General features: G+C 54.1%; 1 protein-coding gene across 1 annotated transcript in view; it reads left to right on the forward strand.

Moving 5' to 3' along the window:
• CNNM1 (cyclin and CBS domain divalent metal cation transport mediator 1) overlaps positions 1–18,320 on the forward strand; it is a 28,787-nt gene extending 10,467 nt beyond the window's left edge. The window contains exons 3-13 of the mRNA XM_010565013.1: positions 15–620; positions 10,688–10,831; positions 11,401–11,541; positions 11,822–11,991; positions 12,175–12,274; positions 12,452–12,499; positions 16,718–16,881; positions 17,095–17,272; positions 17,625–17,742; positions 17,837–17,949; positions 18,241–18,320. Of these exons, the coding sequence (XP_010563315.1) occupies positions 15–620; positions 10,688–10,831; positions 11,401–11,541; positions 11,822–11,991; positions 12,175–12,274; positions 12,452–12,499; positions 16,718–16,881; positions 17,095–17,272; positions 17,625–17,742; positions 17,837–17,949; positions 18,241–18,320 (1,862 nt within the window). The remainder of the gene's footprint in view (positions 1–14; positions 621–10,687; positions 10,832–11,400; positions 11,542–11,821; positions 11,992–12,174; positions 12,275–12,451; positions 12,500–16,717; positions 16,882–17,094; positions 17,273–17,624; positions 17,743–17,836; positions 17,950–18,240) is intronic.
• Positions 18,321–21,250: the final 2,930 nt, after the last annotated feature.

The following is a 21,250-nucleotide window of genomic DNA, read 5'->3' on the forward strand; positions in this document are numbered from 1 at the left end:
CGGGCCGCGGGGAGCGCCCTGGCTGCCGGTGCTGCTGTGCGCCGCCGCCGTCTTCCTGGGCGGCGAGGTGCTGCCCTACTCGGTCTGCTCGCGGCACGGGCTGGCCATCGCCTCCCGCACCCTGTGCCTCACCCGGCTGCTGATGCTGGCCGCCTTCCCCCTCTGCTACCCGCTCAGCCGGCTGCTGGACTGGGCGCTGCGGCAGGAGCTCAGCGTCTTCTCCACGCGGGAGCGGCTGCTGGAGACGCTGCGCGCCGCCGGCCCCCACGGCGACCTGGTGCGGGAGGAGTTGGCCATGGTGCAGGGCGCGCTGGAGCTGCGCACCAAGGTGGTGGAGGACGTGCTGACGCCGCTGGCCGACTGCTTCATGCTCCGCGCCGATGCCGTGCTGGACTTCGCCACCGTCTCCGAGATCCTCCGCTCCGGCTACACCCGCATCCCCGTCTACGAGGGCGACCGGCGCGACAACATCGTCGACCTGCTCTTCGTCAAGGACCTGGCCTTCGTCGACCCCGATGACTGCACCCCCCTGCAGACTGTCACCCGCTTCTACCGCCGCCCGCTCCACTGCGTCTTCAACGACACGCGCCTCGACACGCTGCTTGAGGAGTTCAAGAAGGGTGAGGCCGCCGGGCCGCCACCCCCCGGGCTCCCCCTGCGCCCCTCTGCACCCCCAATGAGTCCCAGGTCAGCAGCCCCCACGGCCCACCCCGCGTGGCCTCCTGGCAGGACCCAGCAGGTACCGGGGATGCTGGGGGGAGCTGGGCCCTGCATGTGCTGGTGTGGCGGTGACCCTGGCGTCACGTGCTGGAACAGCCCCCGGGTGGATCGAGGGCCTGCAATGCCGGTCGTGCCTGTGATGTTATGGAGACTGTAAGGGCCTTCAGCCTCAGAGGTTGCTGGCTCAGCGGGTGAGCCCGTCCCGCAGGGCCGGTGTCTCTGCGGGGGCCTGGCAGCGTGGGCACGGTGCCTGCCTCGCACCCCTGCCCAGGCAAGGCAGCATTCGCCGCTCTGTTCTGCGCGGAGGAGTTTATGGCAGGAGATCCCGTCTTGTTACTCGGCTTTTGTGTTTTCAGCTTAGTAGTGAGAAGCAGGTCTAGAAAGTGTTTCTGTGCAAGCGATTTAAAGGAAGAACAAAAGCCTAAACCCTTACAAAGAGCTGTACTTTTTCTGCAGCTGTGACAGTACTCATAATGCAGCAGCTGCCAGCAGCCCCAGAGATGCTGAGAGCTGTATTTCATTAACCATACCTCGAGAATACACACAGCATGTGGTTTTTTCTCCCCCTCGCTGGAAATTGTGTTTTGCTGCATGTTACTTGGTAGGTCGTACCGTGGTGAGTGAGTCTTTAAGAAATGGCTGCAGCGGTGACATCCTGCATTATGTAATGCGGGAGGACAGCACTCAGCTCCCCGGGCTGCCCGGCGCCGCTCTGCTGCAAGCAGAGCTGATCATGTGAGAGAGGCCAACCTGGTCCATCCCAGATACAGAGAAAGCCTCTCTGTGAGTCACCTCCGTGCTCGTTTTTAGAGTCGGGAGGAGGGGAGGGAGGACGTTTCTTGTGCGCCAGCACGGGGATCGTCAGATACATGCAGGTCAGCATCCTCTCTGGAGATGCACAACTGTGTCCCCACCACCTCCTGGGATCACAGGGAGCATTCTGTCTGACACACCACCAACCCTCTCTGCCCCTCAGGACAACTGGAGACTCAAAACGGTGCAAATCAGCCAATTCCTGGGTTTTATACCGAGACTGTTAGCAAAAGCATTAAGATTGCTCTCTGGGTTCAACCTTGATGAGCTGCAGTATTTCCCCCCAACCCCATGCCTCTTCTAACATAACCAGTTCCCTCTCCTCTTCCTAATTCCTTATGCGCTTCACAGTTCCTTCTTAACTCTGGCTTCCCGCATGATACTACATTACTGAAGGTTCACCCGAGGTCCCTGCTACCTCTTCCTTGTCTAGGGAGTTTGGTTTTACCGAAGATGTCAGATGACTTTGGCACAGTCCCCCTTGGTCAGCCTCCCCTGCCCTTTATCTGATTTACTTTGATGCATTCAACTACTTCCCCCTCCCAATTTGCTCTACAGCCTGGTACCCTATGGATCAATAAACCTATAGAAATGGACTTGTGGTTGCTTAGCTCACTGCCCTTTGCTGTCCTCTCTGCCCTGCTTAAACAGGGGTGTTTTGTGTGTGGTGTTCCCTGAGCTGACAGGTGCGTTAACAAGCTTTGCTACCTGCCCTACACTTTCACATGCTAGTCCTCATCTCACATGAAGATTATCCGTCCTTCTTCAGCTTTGCTCCATTAAACTCTTGGCCTTTCGCTTCAGGCTCTTCCTCCCTTACATCTGGTTGCCATCATGGCCTTCTGGGGCGTTTTGCTACAGCCCCTACATAGAGCTCTTCCTAAAACTTATTTCTGTTCCCATCTCATTTCTCCTTCTGTTTTCTCAATTATGTGGCTGAAAAGACTTGCTTTTGGTCTTAGTATCTAACTCAGCATGGTGTTTAGCAATTCCAGCTCTTCCCCCAAATGTTCTTCTCCTCAGGTGTTGCTGTTCTCTTCTAATTCATCTTTCCCCTATGTGTAGGCATTTGGTCACCCCCAGCATCCTGTGTCTGTAGATAGCCACCCCCCCAGCCAAGCCCTGAACCCCTCCTAAACTTTCTTTTCCTAGTTCTAAATACAGATTACCCTGCCAGCTCCCACACTGCGACAGACGTTCGCTCCCAGCTGCCTTCAGTCCCGTCCACTGCTGTTTCAGCCACGTTCACTTGACTATTTAATTTCTAAAATAAAGATTTCCCATTTGTAATTAAGAATCTTCATCACTGTCTCCTTTGCTGTGTCTGTTTGAATTATGGTGGAGTATCTTGTTTGATCCAATCAAGGTTGCTCTCCGTGGCCGGGTCTTCTGTGACACCTCTACTAATTAGAGAGTAGGCTGATTGCTTGTTGGCTCAGCGAGTGCTTAACGAAGGCATTCATCACTTTGCGCATCCAAAGTGCCTGCAGGACAGCAAATGCTCCCACTGATAAGGCCTGGTCTCTTTCTAGGAAGTTCAAGTCTCCGGTAAGGATGGGCATTGATAACCACCTCCAGGTCCTTAGGTCCCTGACAAACCTCTAGAGAAACCTTGCCAGCTTTCTTTTCCTTCTCCCGTGATTAACTCCAACAGTTTTTGTATCCTTTATTTATTTTTGTTATTATAGTGTTTATACAAAATACTCATTAAATTTTATATCTTTCTTTCCTGGATAGCAATGTATACTTCTGATCTGTTTCACTAATGATTAATGTTCTGTCACATTCATTATACCCATAATGTCATTTTTTTTGCATAATGTATAAGTAACACAATTTCACTGCCAGAGCTCCTTGCCACAGTACACAAACATTTGTTCCTTCTTACTGAAGATGTCAAGGAATGATTAAATACAGCACTTTGGGACTCTTGCTCACACCTCCGGCAGCACTTTCTCTTTTCTGTCTCTTCTCCTACTCACTGATACCACACTATTATCCTTGTTTATCTGATGCATTTCTTTTCTCTCATTGTACTATCCTAGATAGGAAGATGATCAGCTTTTTTCCTCTCTGATCTTTTATAGCAGGGTTTGAAGGGAAGTTTTCCTTCATTGGTTTCTAGGTACGCTCACGCCTATCCTTGTGTGAGCTCAGTTCCATTAAGGCCCATTGACATTTGCCTTGAGTTTAATGCATAGATGAGTTGCAAATCCCCTCTCCCCGAGCAGGACCCTGTGTAGGTGGGATTACCCTCCACAAACCTGGGAAAGGGCACTTCTGTAGCATCAGCTTGCCAAAACATTTAAATTATATGAAAATAGTAGCATGCACTTCAGTAGCACCTAGAGAACTAATGGCCTGGTGTGGTTACAGGGCCCAAGAGCAGCTGTGAGCTCGTGGTTGACAAAACCTGGCCCCTGTCCCATCACAGCAGAACTGGTCAAACCCTTCACATCTGCCCCTTCACAAGCCTACTGCTGCTGGCATTGTTTGATGTCTCTTTTGCCACTAATTCCTGGAGAAAGGTGGTTAAATTGGGGGCACTAATGGGAACCGGGGAAAACCCAAAGAAGGGGGAAAAAAGCGGCAGGGGGGGGGGGGGGGGGGGGGTAGCCTGCAATGGGATAGCTTGGACTTCAACCCACAGCCCGAAAGAGGAGGGCAGCTGCAAAAACTATTGAAAACCAACATTACAGCAGCATGAGACAGGTCCAGCTGAAAGAAGGAAATACTTGTGCTAGAAGATGGTTTTGACTTTATCTTCTCATCAAAACTCAGCAGAATGCACTATAGCGAGATCTGGACACCCAATTTGCCATCTTTTCAGGCAAGCTAGACGGGGTCATTATAGAAGGCATGCATAGTTGTGCAGCATCTACATAGAAGTGCTAAGTGGAAGACACTACAGAAAATGTGTCCCCTCTTCTCTAGAAATAAGAAAATACGTACCAGCACAGTAACTTTGCCACCTGCAGCCTGAAAGGAGCTGAAACTACTGGAGTGAAAAAATTTGGAGACAATTTCTTGGCAATTGGTACTGGTACATCTCAGACTACCCACCTTTATTCTAGGCTCCCAGGAGGAAATACCTAATACACCAGAGAAATAACTGCACCATATTTAGCAAGCTAAAGCAATGTAGAGGGGCAGATGAGGTCCCAGTAAGATAAACTTCACCTTGGGAACATGGAGCTAGGAGGAAAGGTTTATGCATTCATTCAGCGTGAAACGCTGTGGGTGATGCAGTCTGTTTCTCCTCCATCCCTACAAAATAACCGAAGCAATGCGTGTTGCGGCTCCAGTCCTGTGATCTAACTCCTCATGGGGAACTCTTCTGTGAGGTCCACCTCCTTCTTCTGTAGTGCCTTTGGAAAGTTGTAGTCTTATCCCATTCCTGAATTTATAGATTTTGTTGACTAATTTCCTGGGGGAGTCTATATATAGCAGTGGCACCTTTTAGCAAGTAATTTTCCTCTGTGAGAGGAACAGTAGAAATTTTCTCTTATGTTCATTTTCCTGCAGCAGGGCAGAGGCTGACGTGCAGCTCAAATTAGCCTTCTGTGGTTTGGCATCTTTTAGGAGTTACTAAAAGTAAATTCTCCAAAAACAAACTTCCTGGCTTAGCAGGGAAAACAGCCTGTCCTGCAGAGGACAGCTCTGCCCTAGGGTCTGTCTTTGCTTTTCAAAATACTCTATGGCCTCTATTAGACTTGTACAAATTGAATGTAGCTGGAGAAGGTGCTCACACTTGCCAGGAACTGGGGCCAGTACCATTTCAGCTGCTTTTCTTATGGTCCTTCTTCTGAGCCTGCAGTCATTGCAAGCACAAAAGCACGAAGCACAGCTTGAAATTTAAATCGGCCTTCAAGAGATTTGTGCAAGCGTGATAGCCGCTATCTTGGGCACTTGGTGGGCTGAAGGAATGACCTCCCTAGCCAGTTGTATGGGTTAAGGAGCTCGTTGTTATTCAGGAACTATCCCGTACACCTCCCCGATGGGCGATTGCCAGGCTGAGAGTGGGTGAGGTGCTGATACACCTCACAAAGATGGCTTCAGTGACTCGTGCTGCAACTCTGCCTGAAACATTACTTTGCTTCCCCCCCTGCAAACAGTGCTAAATCTTACTGTGTGGATCCTGGGCTGCTTTACCCTGCCCCAGCAAGGCCAGGAACAGGCCTGCTCCGGGAGGGTGTTCAGCAAAGCAAGAGGGGAGCTGTGTCTTTGGGGGAGAGGGCACCCAGCCAGCCATCTCCCTTTTGGGAGCTGTCAAAGGCACCTTCAGACTGAGCTGTGGGAAAACATAAAGTGGCCTATGCTACAGACACCAATGAAAACAGTTTTGCATCAGCTCTTTAGAAGTTTTTTAGCTTCAGAAAGCCTCAGCATCCTTGGAGGCTTCCTTAGGCTCCAAGTAACATGCAAGGGAGCCCACCATTTGTGGGCAGGCAGGGTCATACCCAGGAGGTCAGAACCCTGTTGTACAGCAGTTGGAAGATGAGACTCCGTGTCCCCTCTAATATCCCCCTTACCCTCCTGATCTGTTTTGTCAATGGTAATACATCAGCTATTCCAAATATTCCATCTTTTTCCCAGTTTTCCTTAGGTTTAGGAAAAGCACCAAAGCAGAGTATGAGAAAAGCTTTTGTATTCTACTAGAGACAGATGTAAGCAGATGAAGTTCTCATGTCTGGGGAAGGTCTGGTTTAGATTAGGGTTTACAGTTTTCCCTTCACATAGCTCTGATTCCCCATAGAGCTGGGTGCCCCACAGCCCTCCTGGTTATTTCCCCCCTGTTTAGGTGTAGACGTGCTTTGCCTCCAGGTGCAATTCCTCAGGCATGTGGTTTCACCCTTGATGCTGAGGTGTGGTAACACAAGAGCACACTCACACACGTTTCCAGGTCAAGAAGTTCAAATCAGGGTCCCCACTTACTTCAGATGCAGGACTGCAAGAGGACACAGAGATGCTGGCAGCCCCTGGCCCAGAGAAGAGCTCTGATGAAAAGCACACAGAAAATAGATTTCAGTTACCTCATGGTTGTTTCACAAATCAACCTTATTTACCAATTACTCTTTTTTTTTGCCTTCCATTTTGTAGCTGTAAATGGTTCATGGCTTGTGCCTGTACCTTTGATCTCCTAGTAACAGCTTTAGGTCTTGCCATAAAATTCATGAAAATAAATTTCATGCTCAGAATGCTCATCCTGTGGAATGAGAGACAAGGCTAAAGCATCTTTAACATTCCTCTGGCAGAGCACCTACATAAAAAAATGATAAGGAAGTAGTCTGGGCTATATTTGCAGCCAACAGCAGTTTCTTTCCCACAAGTAAAGGCATTTCCATGTGTTCAGACCCTGTTCTCCCATCAGGGAGGACGCTTTGAGGTGGATCTATGAGCCCAAGGTCATTTAGGTACCTATGAAAAACAAGACTCCTAAAAATGGGCATAAAAGCTTTAGATATCTGTTCAGATGCTTGCTCCATCCGGAAGCTTTTGGCTGTTTATATTAGCTCTGTAATTTAGCATTTTGAGGCATTAACTTTCTACTGAAGCTGTTGTTTGAAAAGAGCAGATTTCATGTAGCTCATAAAGAATTTAGTACAGTTGTATCCCATGCTGAGCAGACACTTAATCACCTATAGACTTCCTGAGCGAGAGCAGTCCTGCGGAGGCCAGTGGAGCTATTCACAAAAGTGAAGTTAATTGCCCATTTGTTCTAGCATTTGCCAAACCAAGGCTTTGATTCTCCAGTGTTTCACTGTGCTTTCCTGCATCAGTGATAGCTCTGTAAAATTCACATGTGACAGCTTGCTAGTGGGGAAGCAGCTCACCCTTATAATTCATTTCGTTTGAGCTATCAAGCAATGGTTACAATAGCTCAGATTTTTGAATCAGTTTCACAGATCTTAAAGCTGGTTTAGATCAAGTTTGGGGTTTTGTTTAAATGATCTATCTCTCTCTATTGTACTCCCACTGAGGCAGACCTGCAGTGTAACAGCTCAAGAAGAGAACATGACACCCTCCCGTCCCACCCCGATATCCTTGGGTCTGTCCTTGTGCCACCCTCCCTTGGACATTGCTTCCACCTCATAAAATAGCCCAGCTTCTGCCCTCATACCTGCTCCAAATGCCACTGCTTTTACTCTGGGCAAGCATGGCAGCATCCCCAATCCATGAGGGAACAAGCCATGACCATACAGGCAGGACATCTACAAACCCTCCCTCCCCACTGTCAAATTTATAGGGTCTGTTAAAAAAGTGATGGGAGGAGACTCAGGTTGGGGGGCAGGACTTAGCAAACGATCTCCTGTCCCTCAGGTGGGAAATCCGGGCAAGTCAGCCCTTTCCCAGTGGGGGCCAGCTGGAGCAGCAGTCATTTGCACCCAGCTCTGCAAGGGATGGGAGTGGGTTTTGGGGTGTTTTGTGATCAGCTGGCCAGGCAGGGGCTAGGATCGGCTCAGTTGGTGTGGGCCAGGAGCAACCACATGAATTGCAACAATTTTCCATTGCTGGGTACCTGCTCTATCTCTAATGTGGATGTTAGCCTGGAAACCTAAACCTGGGGGTTTATGGTGTGGCTACAAGTGTTTATTTTCTGTGAAAATAAAGAACTCTTGAGCACTCTAACAGCCCTCCTGGCTCTGCCCCCAGTGTAGTGAAACTGTGGGTCTCCTCCCAGACTAACAGTGCTGGGTTATTTCTAAATAATCTCATTTGTCGCTACGTGAACATGGAGCTGGAATCACATTTCTCTGAGGCTGCTCTAGAGTAAATTACAGTGTTGATGTAGGTGTTTGGCCAAAAAAGAATTGCCTCCATTACTCACTGACTGCCTTTAAGTAGCACCTAAGCTTTTTGTAAGGGCTCGGTGGTTTTGGGTTGCATGTAAATGTCATTAACAACAAGCTTTCGGCCAAAAGAAATAACTTCCCCCCTCTCCTCGCTCACCCGAGGACTTGTAGGAGACCAGATGGCCCCAGTGTTTGGGAGCGGGGTTTGGCAAAGGAGACATTTTCAAAAGTTGGACTTTGCTAAGATGAAACGTAGCTGTTGCTGCTGTCTTGCGGCCAACTCTGCTGCTTTTCTCTTTTTAAGTCTCAAGTCATGTTGCTTTATTACCCACTGAACAGACAAGATGCACAAACCCATGTACGAAAAGGAGTGAAATAGCCCGGTCCAAAGAACATGCTGAATTTTCAATGCCCCGAGGCTATTGATTTGGTTTTTTTAAAGTGCATCTCAGTGCTACTTGCTGCGATGTTATGTTCTAATTCCGTAGGCGTGGGAGGCAGCGAGCTGCTCTCTGAAATCTTGCAATAAAAGCTTGGTATGAGGAGGAGGGAATTTATACTGTGGAAAATGCCCAAGCTTTGCTGTGAGAAATATATAGTACTGATCTTCGGCTGAGAAATATCATTTGCTCATCTCAGATCCAGGGCAGGGTTATTTGAAGGTCGCGTGGTCCCCAGCAAGATGTGTTTGATGGGATTGCTGGGCTGCCCTGGATGCGTTCATCCCTGTCCCTTTGTGGGGATGAGCCAGAAGGCACCAGCGGGTGAGGAGGGAGCTGTGCAGCAGGCAGGAGCCCACCCCTATTGCATCTTTATACATAAACACTGTTCCCATCCCCTCACCCAGAGCAGCAGGCGAGTTTGTCAGGGAGGGTTTATGGGAGAAGCAGATGCAGAAGCAGCTGCATAGCAGAAGGGACCTGCCCCCCTTTTGGGTGACTGTTGCTGTTCAAGGACTTCAGCTCTGGGCCTGTGGGGAAAATAAGGTGTCTTAGGTTTCTGGAGGTCCCTGCAGTGCCCACGGTACAGTTGGGTTTGTGTAGGCATTGCAACAGGAGACCCCAGGGATGCAGAGCAAACAGAGGGAGGCGAAATTGTTGGCTGTGGGACTGATGAAGGACATTTTTAACATTTTAAGTAAAACTAGAGGTTCAGAACCTGTGTGCACTGCTGAGCAGCGTAGGAGCCACAGGGGCAGTAAGAAAGCCAGTGCTGTTCATTGGCAGATCCAAGAATACATTGGAGCTAGAAACCCAGAAGTTGTTTGTGGCTTGGAAGTTGGGTTCTGGTCAAGCTGCTGAGCAGGAGCATAAATCAGAGCAGACAGTAAAGGAAGGGAGAAGTTGAAGAAGTCAAAACAGCTTACAGAGAGCTGGACGTGCAAAAACAAATAGCGATGTTTCAAGTATGCCAAAAGCAAGAAGCCTGAGAATGTGTCAGCAGAGCTGCCAGCTTACTGGGGCAAGTGAGGAAACTGAAACTGTGATTGAGAAACACTGCGACTTCCAAGCAGGAGTCACTATCATTGCAGCTAAAGGTCCTGGTCCCGGTCTGCTTGTTTAAGGTAACGGAGAGGAGGGGCTGTCAGGGGCAGGGGTTGGAGAAGACGTTCAGGTGCAAGCTGATGGCTTGAAAAGCATTCAGCCTCTGCATCCAGATGGTTCACCCAAGAGTTCTGCAGGAGCTGGGCTGAAAGCTGCAAACAAACATACGCATTTCTGCATTAAAACCAGCTGCCGTTCCAAGGAGCTGGAGGCTTTGCCTGTATTTTAAGAAAAGCTTTAGGATCAGTCCAGACAGTGATGGATAGAAAGATGTGGGGGAGCTGTTCCTGGCAGTTTGATAGGAAAGATAATTAACAACAGAATGAGAAAACACCAGGAGGATGAGGGAAGCCAGTAAAGCCCAAGGACATGCTCACATTTCTGTGTTGGAGGACACTGTCTCATTGCTCTGTTAAGAGTTTTGTCATGCCAGTGAAGCTGAGGGTAAGCAAGAAGCAGCTGGTATAACGTACACTTCATTCCTGCACAGGAGGCTGTCAAAGAGCTAAACAGACTGACTCGCAGCAGATTGCCTGGGTAAAGAAAGCAAGCGGCCCCAAAAAAGAGCCAGGCAGAGTCCCATGACACCTAGAAATCAGCCTGGGGAGTAGCAGCCCTGTTAGACTGGGCTGTGTGTCCAGCCCTTCTCCTTGGGTTAGTGCGGTTGGGGTGGGTTTGGGCGATAGTGGCTGCTTCTGAGGTTTGGCTGTGATCTGTGCCTACCACCGAGCCCTGTCCGCCTGCCCGCCCGCCGTGCTGGGGGACCCCTCTCTTCTGGGGTGGGGGTCTCACTGCCGCTCTGCTCTCCCCTCGCAGGAAAGTCCCACCTGGCCATCGTGCAGCGGGTGAACAATGAAGGGGAAGGAGACCCGTTCTACGAGGTGATGGGCATTGTCACCCTGGAGGATGTCATTGAGGAGATCATCAAGTCCGAGATCCTGGATGAGACGGATCTGTACAGTTAGTGTCCCAGAGCAGCTACTGCGGTTGCAGGAGCCAGGGTGGGAGCCCGCACAGACAGACAGACATGTGGGTAGGAAACAGGCCAGAACAAATCGTGGTCCTTCCCCAGAGCAATTCAAAGTCATGGTGGGAAAAACAAGAGTGATGGAGAGATGCTGGTCAGATGTCAGGGAGTCTTGAATGCTCCAGATAAGAGAAGCACCAGCATCAGCAGCCGGTGGTGGGGCAGGGTCTGACCCAGGGACGCATGTGTTGGCCATGAAGTGCCCATGGGTGGTTCCCAAGCTCCTTTCCAGCTCAGGTGATGCATCTAGCCAGGGCAACCCAGGATGTGCTCCTGAGAAGGAAGCGTGTTCCACCATCCTGCTCCCTCCCTCCACCCCAAGGCTGTCATGCATGGCACTTTTTGTGCACCTTGCTGAACTGGCTGCTGCTCCACAGCAGCCCTGCCGTAGGGTGCAGCAAGACATGCCTCTATATACATGTGCATGTGGTATGGGGCTCTGCAGCTGCAGTGGCTTTGTGGCTGCTGCAGGCAGGCGACCGCTCTGCTCTCTGCCCTGCAGCAGACAATCGGAAGAAGGAGCGGGTGCCCCACCGGGGACGCAAGCCCCAGGACTTCTCCATCTTCAGGCTCTCAGACAGCGAGATGAAGGTGAAGATCTCCCCACAGCTCCTCCTGGCTACGCATCGGTTCATGGCAACAGGTACCCTTGCCCTTGTGCAAGCCCTGCATCTCCCTGCAGCAGCACCAGCCTTGCAGGACATCCCTGAGCTGTTCCTGGGTTGGTCTTCCCCCATCAGCGAGCAGTTCCCACCTGCCTGGACCCCCCCCCACCCTGGGCATCCTGCTGCTCCACCATCATGGGTCTGTGTTTGGGTCCCCTCAGTGCAGTGGGGTGGTGAGGCTGAGGCTGTGCAGCTCAAGATGAGGGGTTCCCGGCAGCCTTGACCCCACTGAGTGACTGTGTGTTGCCTCCCCTCTAGAAGTAGAGCCTTTCAAGTCCCCCTACCTCTCCGAGAAGATCCTGCTGCGGCTCCTGAAACACCCCAATGTCATCCAGGAGCTCAAGTACGACCGAAAGAACAAGAAGGCGGCGGAGCATTACCTCTACCAGCGCAACCGCCCCGTTGACTACTTCATCCTCATCCTGCAGGTGCCTGGGGCAGTGGCAAGCAGAGGGTGGCCTGTCTCTCCTTGCCACCTTGCTCTGGGCTACTTCTGCCAGCAGAGATGCCCGTCTTCTCATACGGGGCGGCAGGGGTCCCTGCAGCCCTGGGTGGGTCGGTGGCCAGGAGCACAGGGTGCCTGTCTGAGTGGGTTTTCCTTTTCCTTCCAGGGGAAAGTGGAGGTGGAGGTTGGCAAGGAAGGGCTGCGGTTTGAGAATGGGGCATTCACCTACTACGGTGTCCCTGCCATCATGGCTGTCATCTCCTCAGGTAAAGGCTCTGCGGGCTCCCTCTGGCCCTGCCTTCGCTTCTGCAGCCTCCACAGGGCTAAGCCAGCTGGTGGCTAGGAGAAGGGGCTGGCCGTGGGGTGGGGTGGCCCTGCTATGGGGCGCGGGGCAGGTGGAAGCCCTTCCTCTGTGATTCCTACACCTCCAACTGTCATTACAGATAACGACGTGCGGAAAGTGGGCAGCCTGGCTGGATCCTCTTTCCTGTGTAAGTATTTTGGGACAGGCTGGGGCTCTAAAATCTCTCTTCTGTGGCACTGGCCGGCTGGAGGAGGGATGGGTTTGCATCCCGCACAGAGCAGCTCAGACTCCGCGCTCAGATCACCCCCTTTAAAAACCTCGGTGGAGAAACAACATGCTGAGGGACCAATGCAGCAGAGTCCCCGCAGAGGGACTTGGAGTTCCCTTTGAGGTCCCTTTGAAGTCCCTTTGAGGTTTCAGCCATGTGCTGGATCCCTGTGGGTGGATCCCAGCACGGCTGGCACTGCAAGGGGCACTGCAAGGGGCACTGCCCACAGGCGGCAGCATGCCCACGCAGATGGGAGCAGTAAGCCCTGTGACTTCTGGCACGGTGCATCTAGGTCTCAGCGTAACATCTCTGGACCCGTTCCTGTTCGCGAGGCTTGGAGCACAGGCTGAACACGGGTCCCACGCCGGGGGAACAGGGGCTGCTCGGGAATTGCAGAGATGGGTCAATTTACTTATGAGCTGTTCGCACATGGTGGTGGTGGAAATTAGCTGAGTTAGAAGTAGATGTCCCGGTCCCGATAAATTCCCTGCCTGTAGAGCTGATGGGTTAATGAGCAGATCCCCTGCTTGCAAGAGTTAAGAGGGAGCTCTGATCAGGGGAGACTGTGAGCCCCCCCCGCCTTCTTTGCTGATCACCCCTGCAAACATGTAGTGCCTGGTGGCTTGGGAGCAGGCAGAGGTGCTGCCCACCCCCAGTCCGGCACATCCGTCATCCCAAGCCCCAGATGTTGCAGTGCTGATGGTAAGCCGAGGATGCGCTGGGTGCCTAATCAAAACAAGAACCCGCTAAGTTCAACCTTTAGGGAGGTGTAGGGAGAGTTGTCACGGAGAGAAGAGGGAGAGTCCCTTGGGGCAGGTGACTGTCACTCCCATGCGTTCCAGTCTGCGTGCAGCTCTAAGGCTCACCTATTTCTTGCTGCCTGCTTTTCTTCCATTCGAAAGGCTGGCTCGTAGGCTGCTGGATTAACCCTGCAGTGTGCATTCCTGCTCCCTTGTGCTTGGTTTGGAGAGAGGGAATAAATAGTGTCCTGTTTCCCCTGGGACGTTGCTGCATGGCCTGATGCCCCCGTGCCCTCGGTGACCATCCCCAGGGCCCTGCTGGGGCTCAGGCAGTGAGTACTGCCTGTGGGCCACGGGACAGGCAGGGCACGAGCCACGGTGGGAGCCGTGTCGGTGCGGCCACGCGTGTCCACAGTGCTGCCTGCCGGGATGCTGCTGCTCAGGGCTCCTTTGCTCTCCGTGCTTGCGTGTGATGCTGTGTCACAAGATGTTTTCTGCCACCCTGCCTGCCACAGGACGCAGGACGTGTGCGGTGCTGCACCCCTGGCCAGCAAGGAGGCCGGGTGGGAGGCAGAGGTCGCGGGGCATCTCCCTTGTTGGGCTGGTGGCCTCCTTCCTCCTTGAAGCAAAGCCCAGCAGAAATGAGTGCAAGTAGTGTGTTGCAGCAGAGAATTCAGACGTTAACCCTTCAGCATTTAACAATTTGTTATTAATTAACCATTGTTATGCAACCTTTTTATCGCCAGGCGATCTTTGGCATTGGCGGCCGGGGCAGGGGTGCAGCGGCAGAGACCCGGTACAGCCAGCCCCGTGGTGGGTCGGGCAGTGAGAGCAGGGAGCTGGCTGGGGTTAAACCACGACAGAGTGCTAGTGGTTATCAACCCGTCCTTTGCTCCCAGCTGGATGAAGTTGTTCTGGGCAGCGCTCCGTGCTGGTGCCTTTGCTTGGACTTCTATTTGCAGAAGGTTTCGATCCAGGGGAGGACATGGAACAGGAGTTACTGGGCGAGGAGCAGGGAGATCAGAAGGAGGGGGCTGCAGGGCAAATTTCCTGGAGGTTTTACCTTCGAAGCAATTTAAAAACACTAATCACATAGGCAGCAGACAGCTCCCAGAGCGTTGCAGCCACACTGCGGGCGCAGTGGCTGGAGGGAGGGCAGTGCCGCCCCAAGCAGGAGGGCCGGCAGCTGGGGAAAGCGTGGCCATGCCTGGAGGAGGGCACTGGCAGCCAGTGGGCTCAGATCTCCCACTGCTTTCGAGGTGGACGCTGCCAGCAGTGAGAGGAAAGATGAGGCACGAGGAGGTGTTAACAAGTGCATCGCTCACGCTGTGTGCCAGTCTCTCCATGTTCCCCGTGGAGCCCTGCACCCCTGTGGCATGGCCCAGGGGTGCTGTGGAGGGCAACAGGGCAGCTCCCTGCAGGCAGTGAGTCACAGAGAGGGGGAATGCCTGCCCTTGAAATTGTCACTGCTGCTGTAACCCATGGCAATAAAACGTGGAAAGTGAATGTCCAGGGATTTGCCCTGTCTGTGTGCCTGTCAGGCACCGCGGGACACGGGATCCTGGCTTCCTGTGGTTTCCACATGGAGCAGCTCCCGGTGGAGGACTCTTCTCAGCATCGCCCCGAGTCTGTTGAGATCCAGGGCCTTGCGGGGAGCTGCAGGCAGCTGGGCATGAATGCCTTTGCTTTGCATCATGCTGAGGGGCTCCTGCCAACCCCTGCCTGCAGCTGTGGGGCTGTGTGGAGGTGCGAGCTGTTGCAGACCACATTCCCTCTCCGCCACCTGCCTGCACACACAGAAGCATCCCAGATGCCAAGCGCAGTGACTTAATTTAGCTTCCACCCATCTCCCAGGTGGCACAAGCTGACCACAAAGTCCCCTGGCAGCAGCTGGCGACAGGCTGGAGCAGGGTGCCAGCACTCAGCTGATGGGAGGAAGATGCTTTCTGCCCTCACCGTGGCTCTAAGATGTGTGGCTGTGCAGACAGCCCTGGCAGGAGCTGGTCCCCCCCAGCCTCACCTCCTCTTACCTCATCACAGAGCAGCCTGTTGATTTACAGCATTCAAGTTGGTGTCCCTGCCAGTGTCCTGGTCCCTGCAGCTGGCAAGTGCCTCTGCAGAGCAGAAGCAGGAGGGTATAAGAGGGGTGGGAAGGGATACTGGAGGCAGTGGTGGGAGCCCAGCCCTGGGCTGCTGGCACATGATTCTTTTTCTCATTCTTCCTCTTGGTCTGTCTCCCACCCTCACCTCTGTCTCTCGCCTTCCCCCATCCCCTCCTTCCTTCCTCCTCCCTTTCTCTCTGCAGTGCCAGTCTCAGTGTCCCGTACCTTTGCCTTCAGCAGAGGGGACTCCCTGGCTGGCTCTCCAGGTAACGGGCATGGTTTTGGGAAGGGACCTCTGCATGTGCCAGGCTCTTTCCAGCTCCCTGTGCACGGTGCACCAAGCCCCCTCCACCCTGCATGCCGGGCAGCACCCAGAGAGAAGCACCCAGGGAACCCCACTCCAGGCAGCCCCTCGCTAGTTGGAGCACGGGTGGCAGACGGGGGACAGCAGCCCTGTCCCTGCTGCAGCCTCCCTAGTAAGATGCAAACCCTGGGAAGAACAGGATGCGGGTAAGGAGGAGCCATGGACAGCTCGGGCTTTTGGTGCGCAGTTCTGTAACTTCCTGCACTCGGTGCTTGCGTTTTCTTGCCAGTTGCTGCTTCTGACAATGGTTATCCGCAGCCCTGCATGCACGCTGCTCTACTTCGCTTGCTTTCTGGCAATCCGGGTAATAGAAGGGCGTTTTAGCAGCAGAGCAAAGTCAGCAAGATGTTGACGTCACCCATGTAAGGAACAAGCTGCCTTTGTTCCCTAATAAATCACTGACCAGACAAAATCCATCATGCCGTATGTCAGAGGCCATCAGTCAACATGAGTGACGGGCCAGCTTGCTGTGGCAGCCTCTGCTCCTGTTCTGTCAGAGTCAGGGTGGACAGGAGCGTGCCCTCGAGGCAGGTTAAGTAAACCCTGTGGGCTGCCAGCTGCAACCAGGAGAATTTGTGCCAAATGCCATGCAGAAGGCCTGTGTTAGCAGGAGAGCTGTCAGTCAGTCAATGTGATGGGCAGGTGGCAGGCAGCAGCCCTAACCTCTGCTGCCGGTGCCAGGTCGGATGCCTGCCTGCCCGGTCCCTTTGTTTTGCGTGGGGCTGGCACGGCACAGAGCCTCTGCCGCCAGCATGCACCGAGGAAGCCCCCCCCCACTGCAGGTCCCTGTAGGGCCCCTGCCAGCCCTGGTGTTCGTGGGGCACAGCCGCCAGAGGTGACCGGTCCACCCTGGCCCTGCGCCGGCACCAGGGACCCGAGCGGCACCACGAATGAGAGTGAGTGTTTGCCTCTCTGCCGTCCCGTCCCGCAGTGAACAGGTCACCGTCGCGGTGCAGCGGGCTCAACCGCTCCGAGTCCCCCAACCGGGAGCACAACGACTACGGGGGCAGCACCACGCAGCTCCATAGCAGCAGCAACAACATCTACACACCTGACTACTCTGTGCACATCCTCTGCGACGTGCAGTTTGTCAAGGTACCGCGGAGCTGGCAGGGACTGTCCCACCCCAGCCACCCCCTGCCCAGGCACCCTCTCGCTCTGCTCTGCCCCGGGAGCCTGGTGGGTGCCCAGTGGGTGCTGGGGAGTCCCGCACTCCTGCTGTCCAGGGGTTTGGTGCCATTAAGTCACCGGGAGGTCCCAGTGGGGCTTGGTGCCCACTGAGCTGGGCATGCATGTCTGTGTGCCCAGGTCACCCGGCAGCAGTACCACAACGCGTTGGTGGCCAGCCGCATGGACAGCTCGCCGCAGTCCCCCGACATGGAGGTCTTCGACAGGGATTCAACCAAGGCCTCGACCACGCGGGGAACCCCACAGACGCCCAAGGAGGACCCCACCACTCTCCTGAATGAGAGGAACAGCATCATGTGTGAGTCACCCAGCAGCATCCCTTCCCTACCACAAGCCAACACCACACGTCCCCCGGGAGGGCCGTGCGGGGACCCACTGGCATGACAAGCATGCCACCGCAGAGACACAGTTGCACATGGACTGGGGCACGTGGGCGTTTGCACACACACACCTGTGGATGCTGTTCTGTGCCTGCACACACACACACAGGTGCAAGTGTGCAGGCGTGTAATTCCTCATTGCCACGCGCTCGTGTTCCCTGGGGGTCCCTGGCACTGGGACCCGCTGTCGTGGCTGGCGTCCTGCTGCGTCCTGCTCCAGGGCACAGCACCTCGCCACCCTGCTGCCATGCCTGCCCTGTGTCCCTGCAGGCTGCCGCTCTGAGGGGCTGCGCAGTCCCAGCGAGTCGGTGTTCCTGCGCATGGAGGGCATCCCCTTCATCCAGGAGGAGCTGGCTGACAACGAGGAGAACAGCAAGCGGCAGAGTGAGCATGGCCAGGGCACGCACACACACATGACCCTGGGGGTGGCGAGGGCTGCGGTGCCTTGGGACACTACAGCCACGCTGGGCTTTTGCAGACAGTGAGTGCTGTGGCACTGTCCTGGAGGCAGAGTCCCTGGGGAAAGAGGCCAGCACCAGCTCGTCGCCAATTAGCTCCGAGGAGACGCTGGGCAGGAGGCTGCTGAGATCCCTCAGTGAGTGACTGACCCAGGGAGGGAGCACCCAGGGGGAGAGCTCTGCCCCAGCACCCCGCTGGCCAGGTCAGCTGCTCCCCAGCCCCGTCCTGGGGACACCCTGCATGGGGCTGGCTTGGAGCAGGGGGGCAGCCCAGTTCCCTGGCAGTACCCCAGCAGCAGGCAAAAACTGCACCTAGGGCTAGCTCAGGCAGAGCCAGCCACCTGGTCCCAGCCCAACTCTATGCACCCCCCCATCCTGAGCACCCTTGGCCCCCAGCACCCCAGCCCTAGGCACCTTTGCTGCTGCAGGTGGGCGCAAGTCACGGTCATCACCGGAGGAAGAGAAGACGCCAGAGGAGAGCTCCAATCTCGCCCCATTAATCACCTGAGCAGCAGCGTGGCCAGAGCACAGTGCTGGAGGCCCATGCAGACTGGAGGTAGGAACCTGCCTCTTGGTGCAATATTCCTTCCCCAGCAAATGGGAAGTTGCTCAATTTTAATAGCATAAAATCAAGTTTCAAGCAGCAAAGCCAAACAATGTGGCTTGGAGCCCATGCAGGTACACATGTCGTTGGGGGCTGGAGCAGTCTCAAGGGATGTAGCAGCAGACTCCAACCATCCTTGGGGCAGGAATGGATGTTGGAGACAGAGCGAGACCCTGACTCATGTTTTTGCAGCTAGAAACATGTGTCTGCACCAATATCCCTAAGTCTGGCTAGGAAAGGTGCTGCAGGCTTGAGCAGCAGCAGGTCAGGGAGGGCAAGCTCTGGCCGCCTGTACCAGGCTGCGCTTGTGTCTTCCAGGTCTGCAGCATGGGGGTCTCCTGCCGCGAGGCTCACGTTCAACAGCAGCAGGTCTGCACTTGCTCGCTGCCTGCCTGCCCACCCGCCTGCCCGCTCGTGCCGCCCCTCCCCTGCAGGACTTGCGCAGAGCCCCATCCCCAGGCGAGAAACGATGTGCCCCCGGCGGGGCTGAACCACCCAGGCGGCCTGGACCAGCTAGCTGGAGTCCAAGGGCCCTTGCCCAGCTGCTCCCTGGTAGCAACTGGTCTCAAGGAAGAGGTGGAAAAAGGAAAGGTAGAGAAGCGTCTGGCACGACGTCCCTGCGGGCAGAGCAGGGAGGGGCGGCCCAACCCAGAACTGCCCTTAGCATCATTTACCATCCCCATCCCAGCAAGGCCTGGAGCCCCTTGGTGCTGGGTGCTGCACAGATGCGGTCTCCGCCATGAGGAGAACGTGCTGTTTGGGGGGTGCCACATACAGCTCAGGGCCCCAGCACGCGTTTGTGCCATGCCTAGTGACGTGCATACTCGCAGCACCTTGCGCACGCTGACCATCGACACAGCCCAGCACTCCCGAACCCCTGCTAGGCACAGGGCAGGGAGCCCAGCTCACCGCCAAGCGCAGCCCCCCTCCCTGGGGAGGGCCGCTCCATGCTGCATCGAACCATCCTCCTCTCCGCACATGGCTGCCTGTGCGAGGGAGGCTCGCGCTGAGCCTTTGGGTTGGTACAGACCAGTCAGTAGTTTTTGTAGAGGCTGAACGCAACGGGGATATTAACATTAAAAGTGATTTCTCCCTGAGTGATGCCCTGTCTGTGTCAATGGGTATAGGGAAAGACATGCTAACCTCTCCCACCAGGCCAGGCTGCCCTCATACCTGCGGCCAGAGGTGCCTGGCATAACAGGACTCAGAATTGCTGAAGGGAGCAGGTGGAGGACCAGGTCAGCAAGTGCTTCCCAACTTCTCCCTGTAAACCTGGGCTCCCTGTCACTTGCTGCCAGGAGCGGTGCAGAGTTACACTATAGCAGTGCAGACAAGGACTGGGGAAGAACAGGAGTTAATATCCTGCCATTGCAAACACAATAGTGGGATACACATGCTGGAGTACAGCCTGACAGATAACGATAGAAATCTCATAGTCCACCAATGCTGATAAAACTTCAGCTGGAGTAACTGCATCCCTGTCTGGGCACTGCCCTTCTAAGGAAACACACAGCAATTGAAAGGAGGCCAGAGGAAAGCAAGGGCTGGAAAACAACCTACCCCAAAGGCTGAAGGAAACAGGGTCGCTTAATCTTAACTCGTGAAGGATGTGAAGGGGAGAGAGGAAGTTTTCAAATACATAAAAAGCTGTTGCAAAGAGGAAAGGAATAATCTGTTCTCTGTTGCCATGGTAAATGGGATAATGGGTAATGAGCTTACACCGCAGAAAAGGAGAAATTTAGGTCACTCGTTAGGAAAAACAAGGCTGGTAAGGCTAGCAAAGCACTGGTACAGATCACATGGCGGGGGGTAAGCCAGGCTCCACACCTAGAGGTCTGCAAGGACAGAAGTGTAAGCAAATGTCAGAAATAACAAAGGCAGAGTTGATTTCTTCAACTCCTTCTCCTGAGATCACCCCTAGAAGTCATCCTTTAACAACCACTACCCCATCATCCCAGCTGCAGGTGGGCACCAAGAGGACAAAAAGCTCTGCACCTGCACAGAGGAAAGGCTGCCTCTGCCTCACTCTCCTATGTGACATGAACACTAATCTGAAAAGGACAAATGAGACCCGTGCACTGTCTCTCTGCAAACACAACACAGGAACAAAGCACCATTTTCACCTTTACTGTCTAAGCTGCAGCACAAGCAAAATCCATCAGGGCAACAGTGGGTATTGCTAACTGACTCAAGGAAAGGGGCTGTTCCCCTTTCTTCACCAAGACCTTGGCAGGAGGCTGCTCTGTCAAGGTGGTGATATCAGCTCACAAATAGATCTGCAAACAGTGACTGCAGAGAGCAGAAGCAGATGGTCCCAGCTCTTTTTCAGTGCCAGAAACACACGCTGTTGCTGGCAGGTCCCACTGAAGCCAGGGGGAGTAGGTGGCAGTTCACCAGGGGCCTGCTGAGAAGGAGGAACAGGAAAGATCTGCTTTTCGACACATGAGCAGCAGGCCAGGAGCTCTGGGCCAGGGAGAGGTAGCCAGATGGCCGGGTAACACATGACCATCCAGAAAGCAAGCACATACAGATGGACAGGATGAGCTGGACAGCACAGGGCAGGGGGACAGAAAGAGGAACGCAAGACGGATGTGGGAGGAACTGGTCAGCTTCACATAGAGCCACAAGGAGCTCTTAGCTACACTCTCCCAATAGAACTGTGCCCCATTAGTAGCAACCACGACCATCAGAGATGCAACACACCATGAGGGAGAAAGGGAAGGCCTTGAAACAAACTGAGTAAGACCCAGTGGACAAACCAGGAGGCTGAGGCTTTAACCTCAGCCTGGGAAAAGGTTAGCGCAGGCTGAAGGCTCATCACACAAGGCGGGGGT

Source organism: Haliaeetus leucocephalus, unplaced genomic scaffold (genome assembly GCF_000737465.1).
Source record: "Haliaeetus leucocephalus isolate CR32 unplaced genomic scaffold, Haliaeetus_leucocephalus-4.0 Scaffold184, whole genome shotgun sequence".
NCBI classification, from domain to species: domain Eukaryota; kingdom Metazoa; phylum Chordata; class Aves; order Accipitriformes; family Accipitridae; genus Haliaeetus; species Haliaeetus leucocephalus.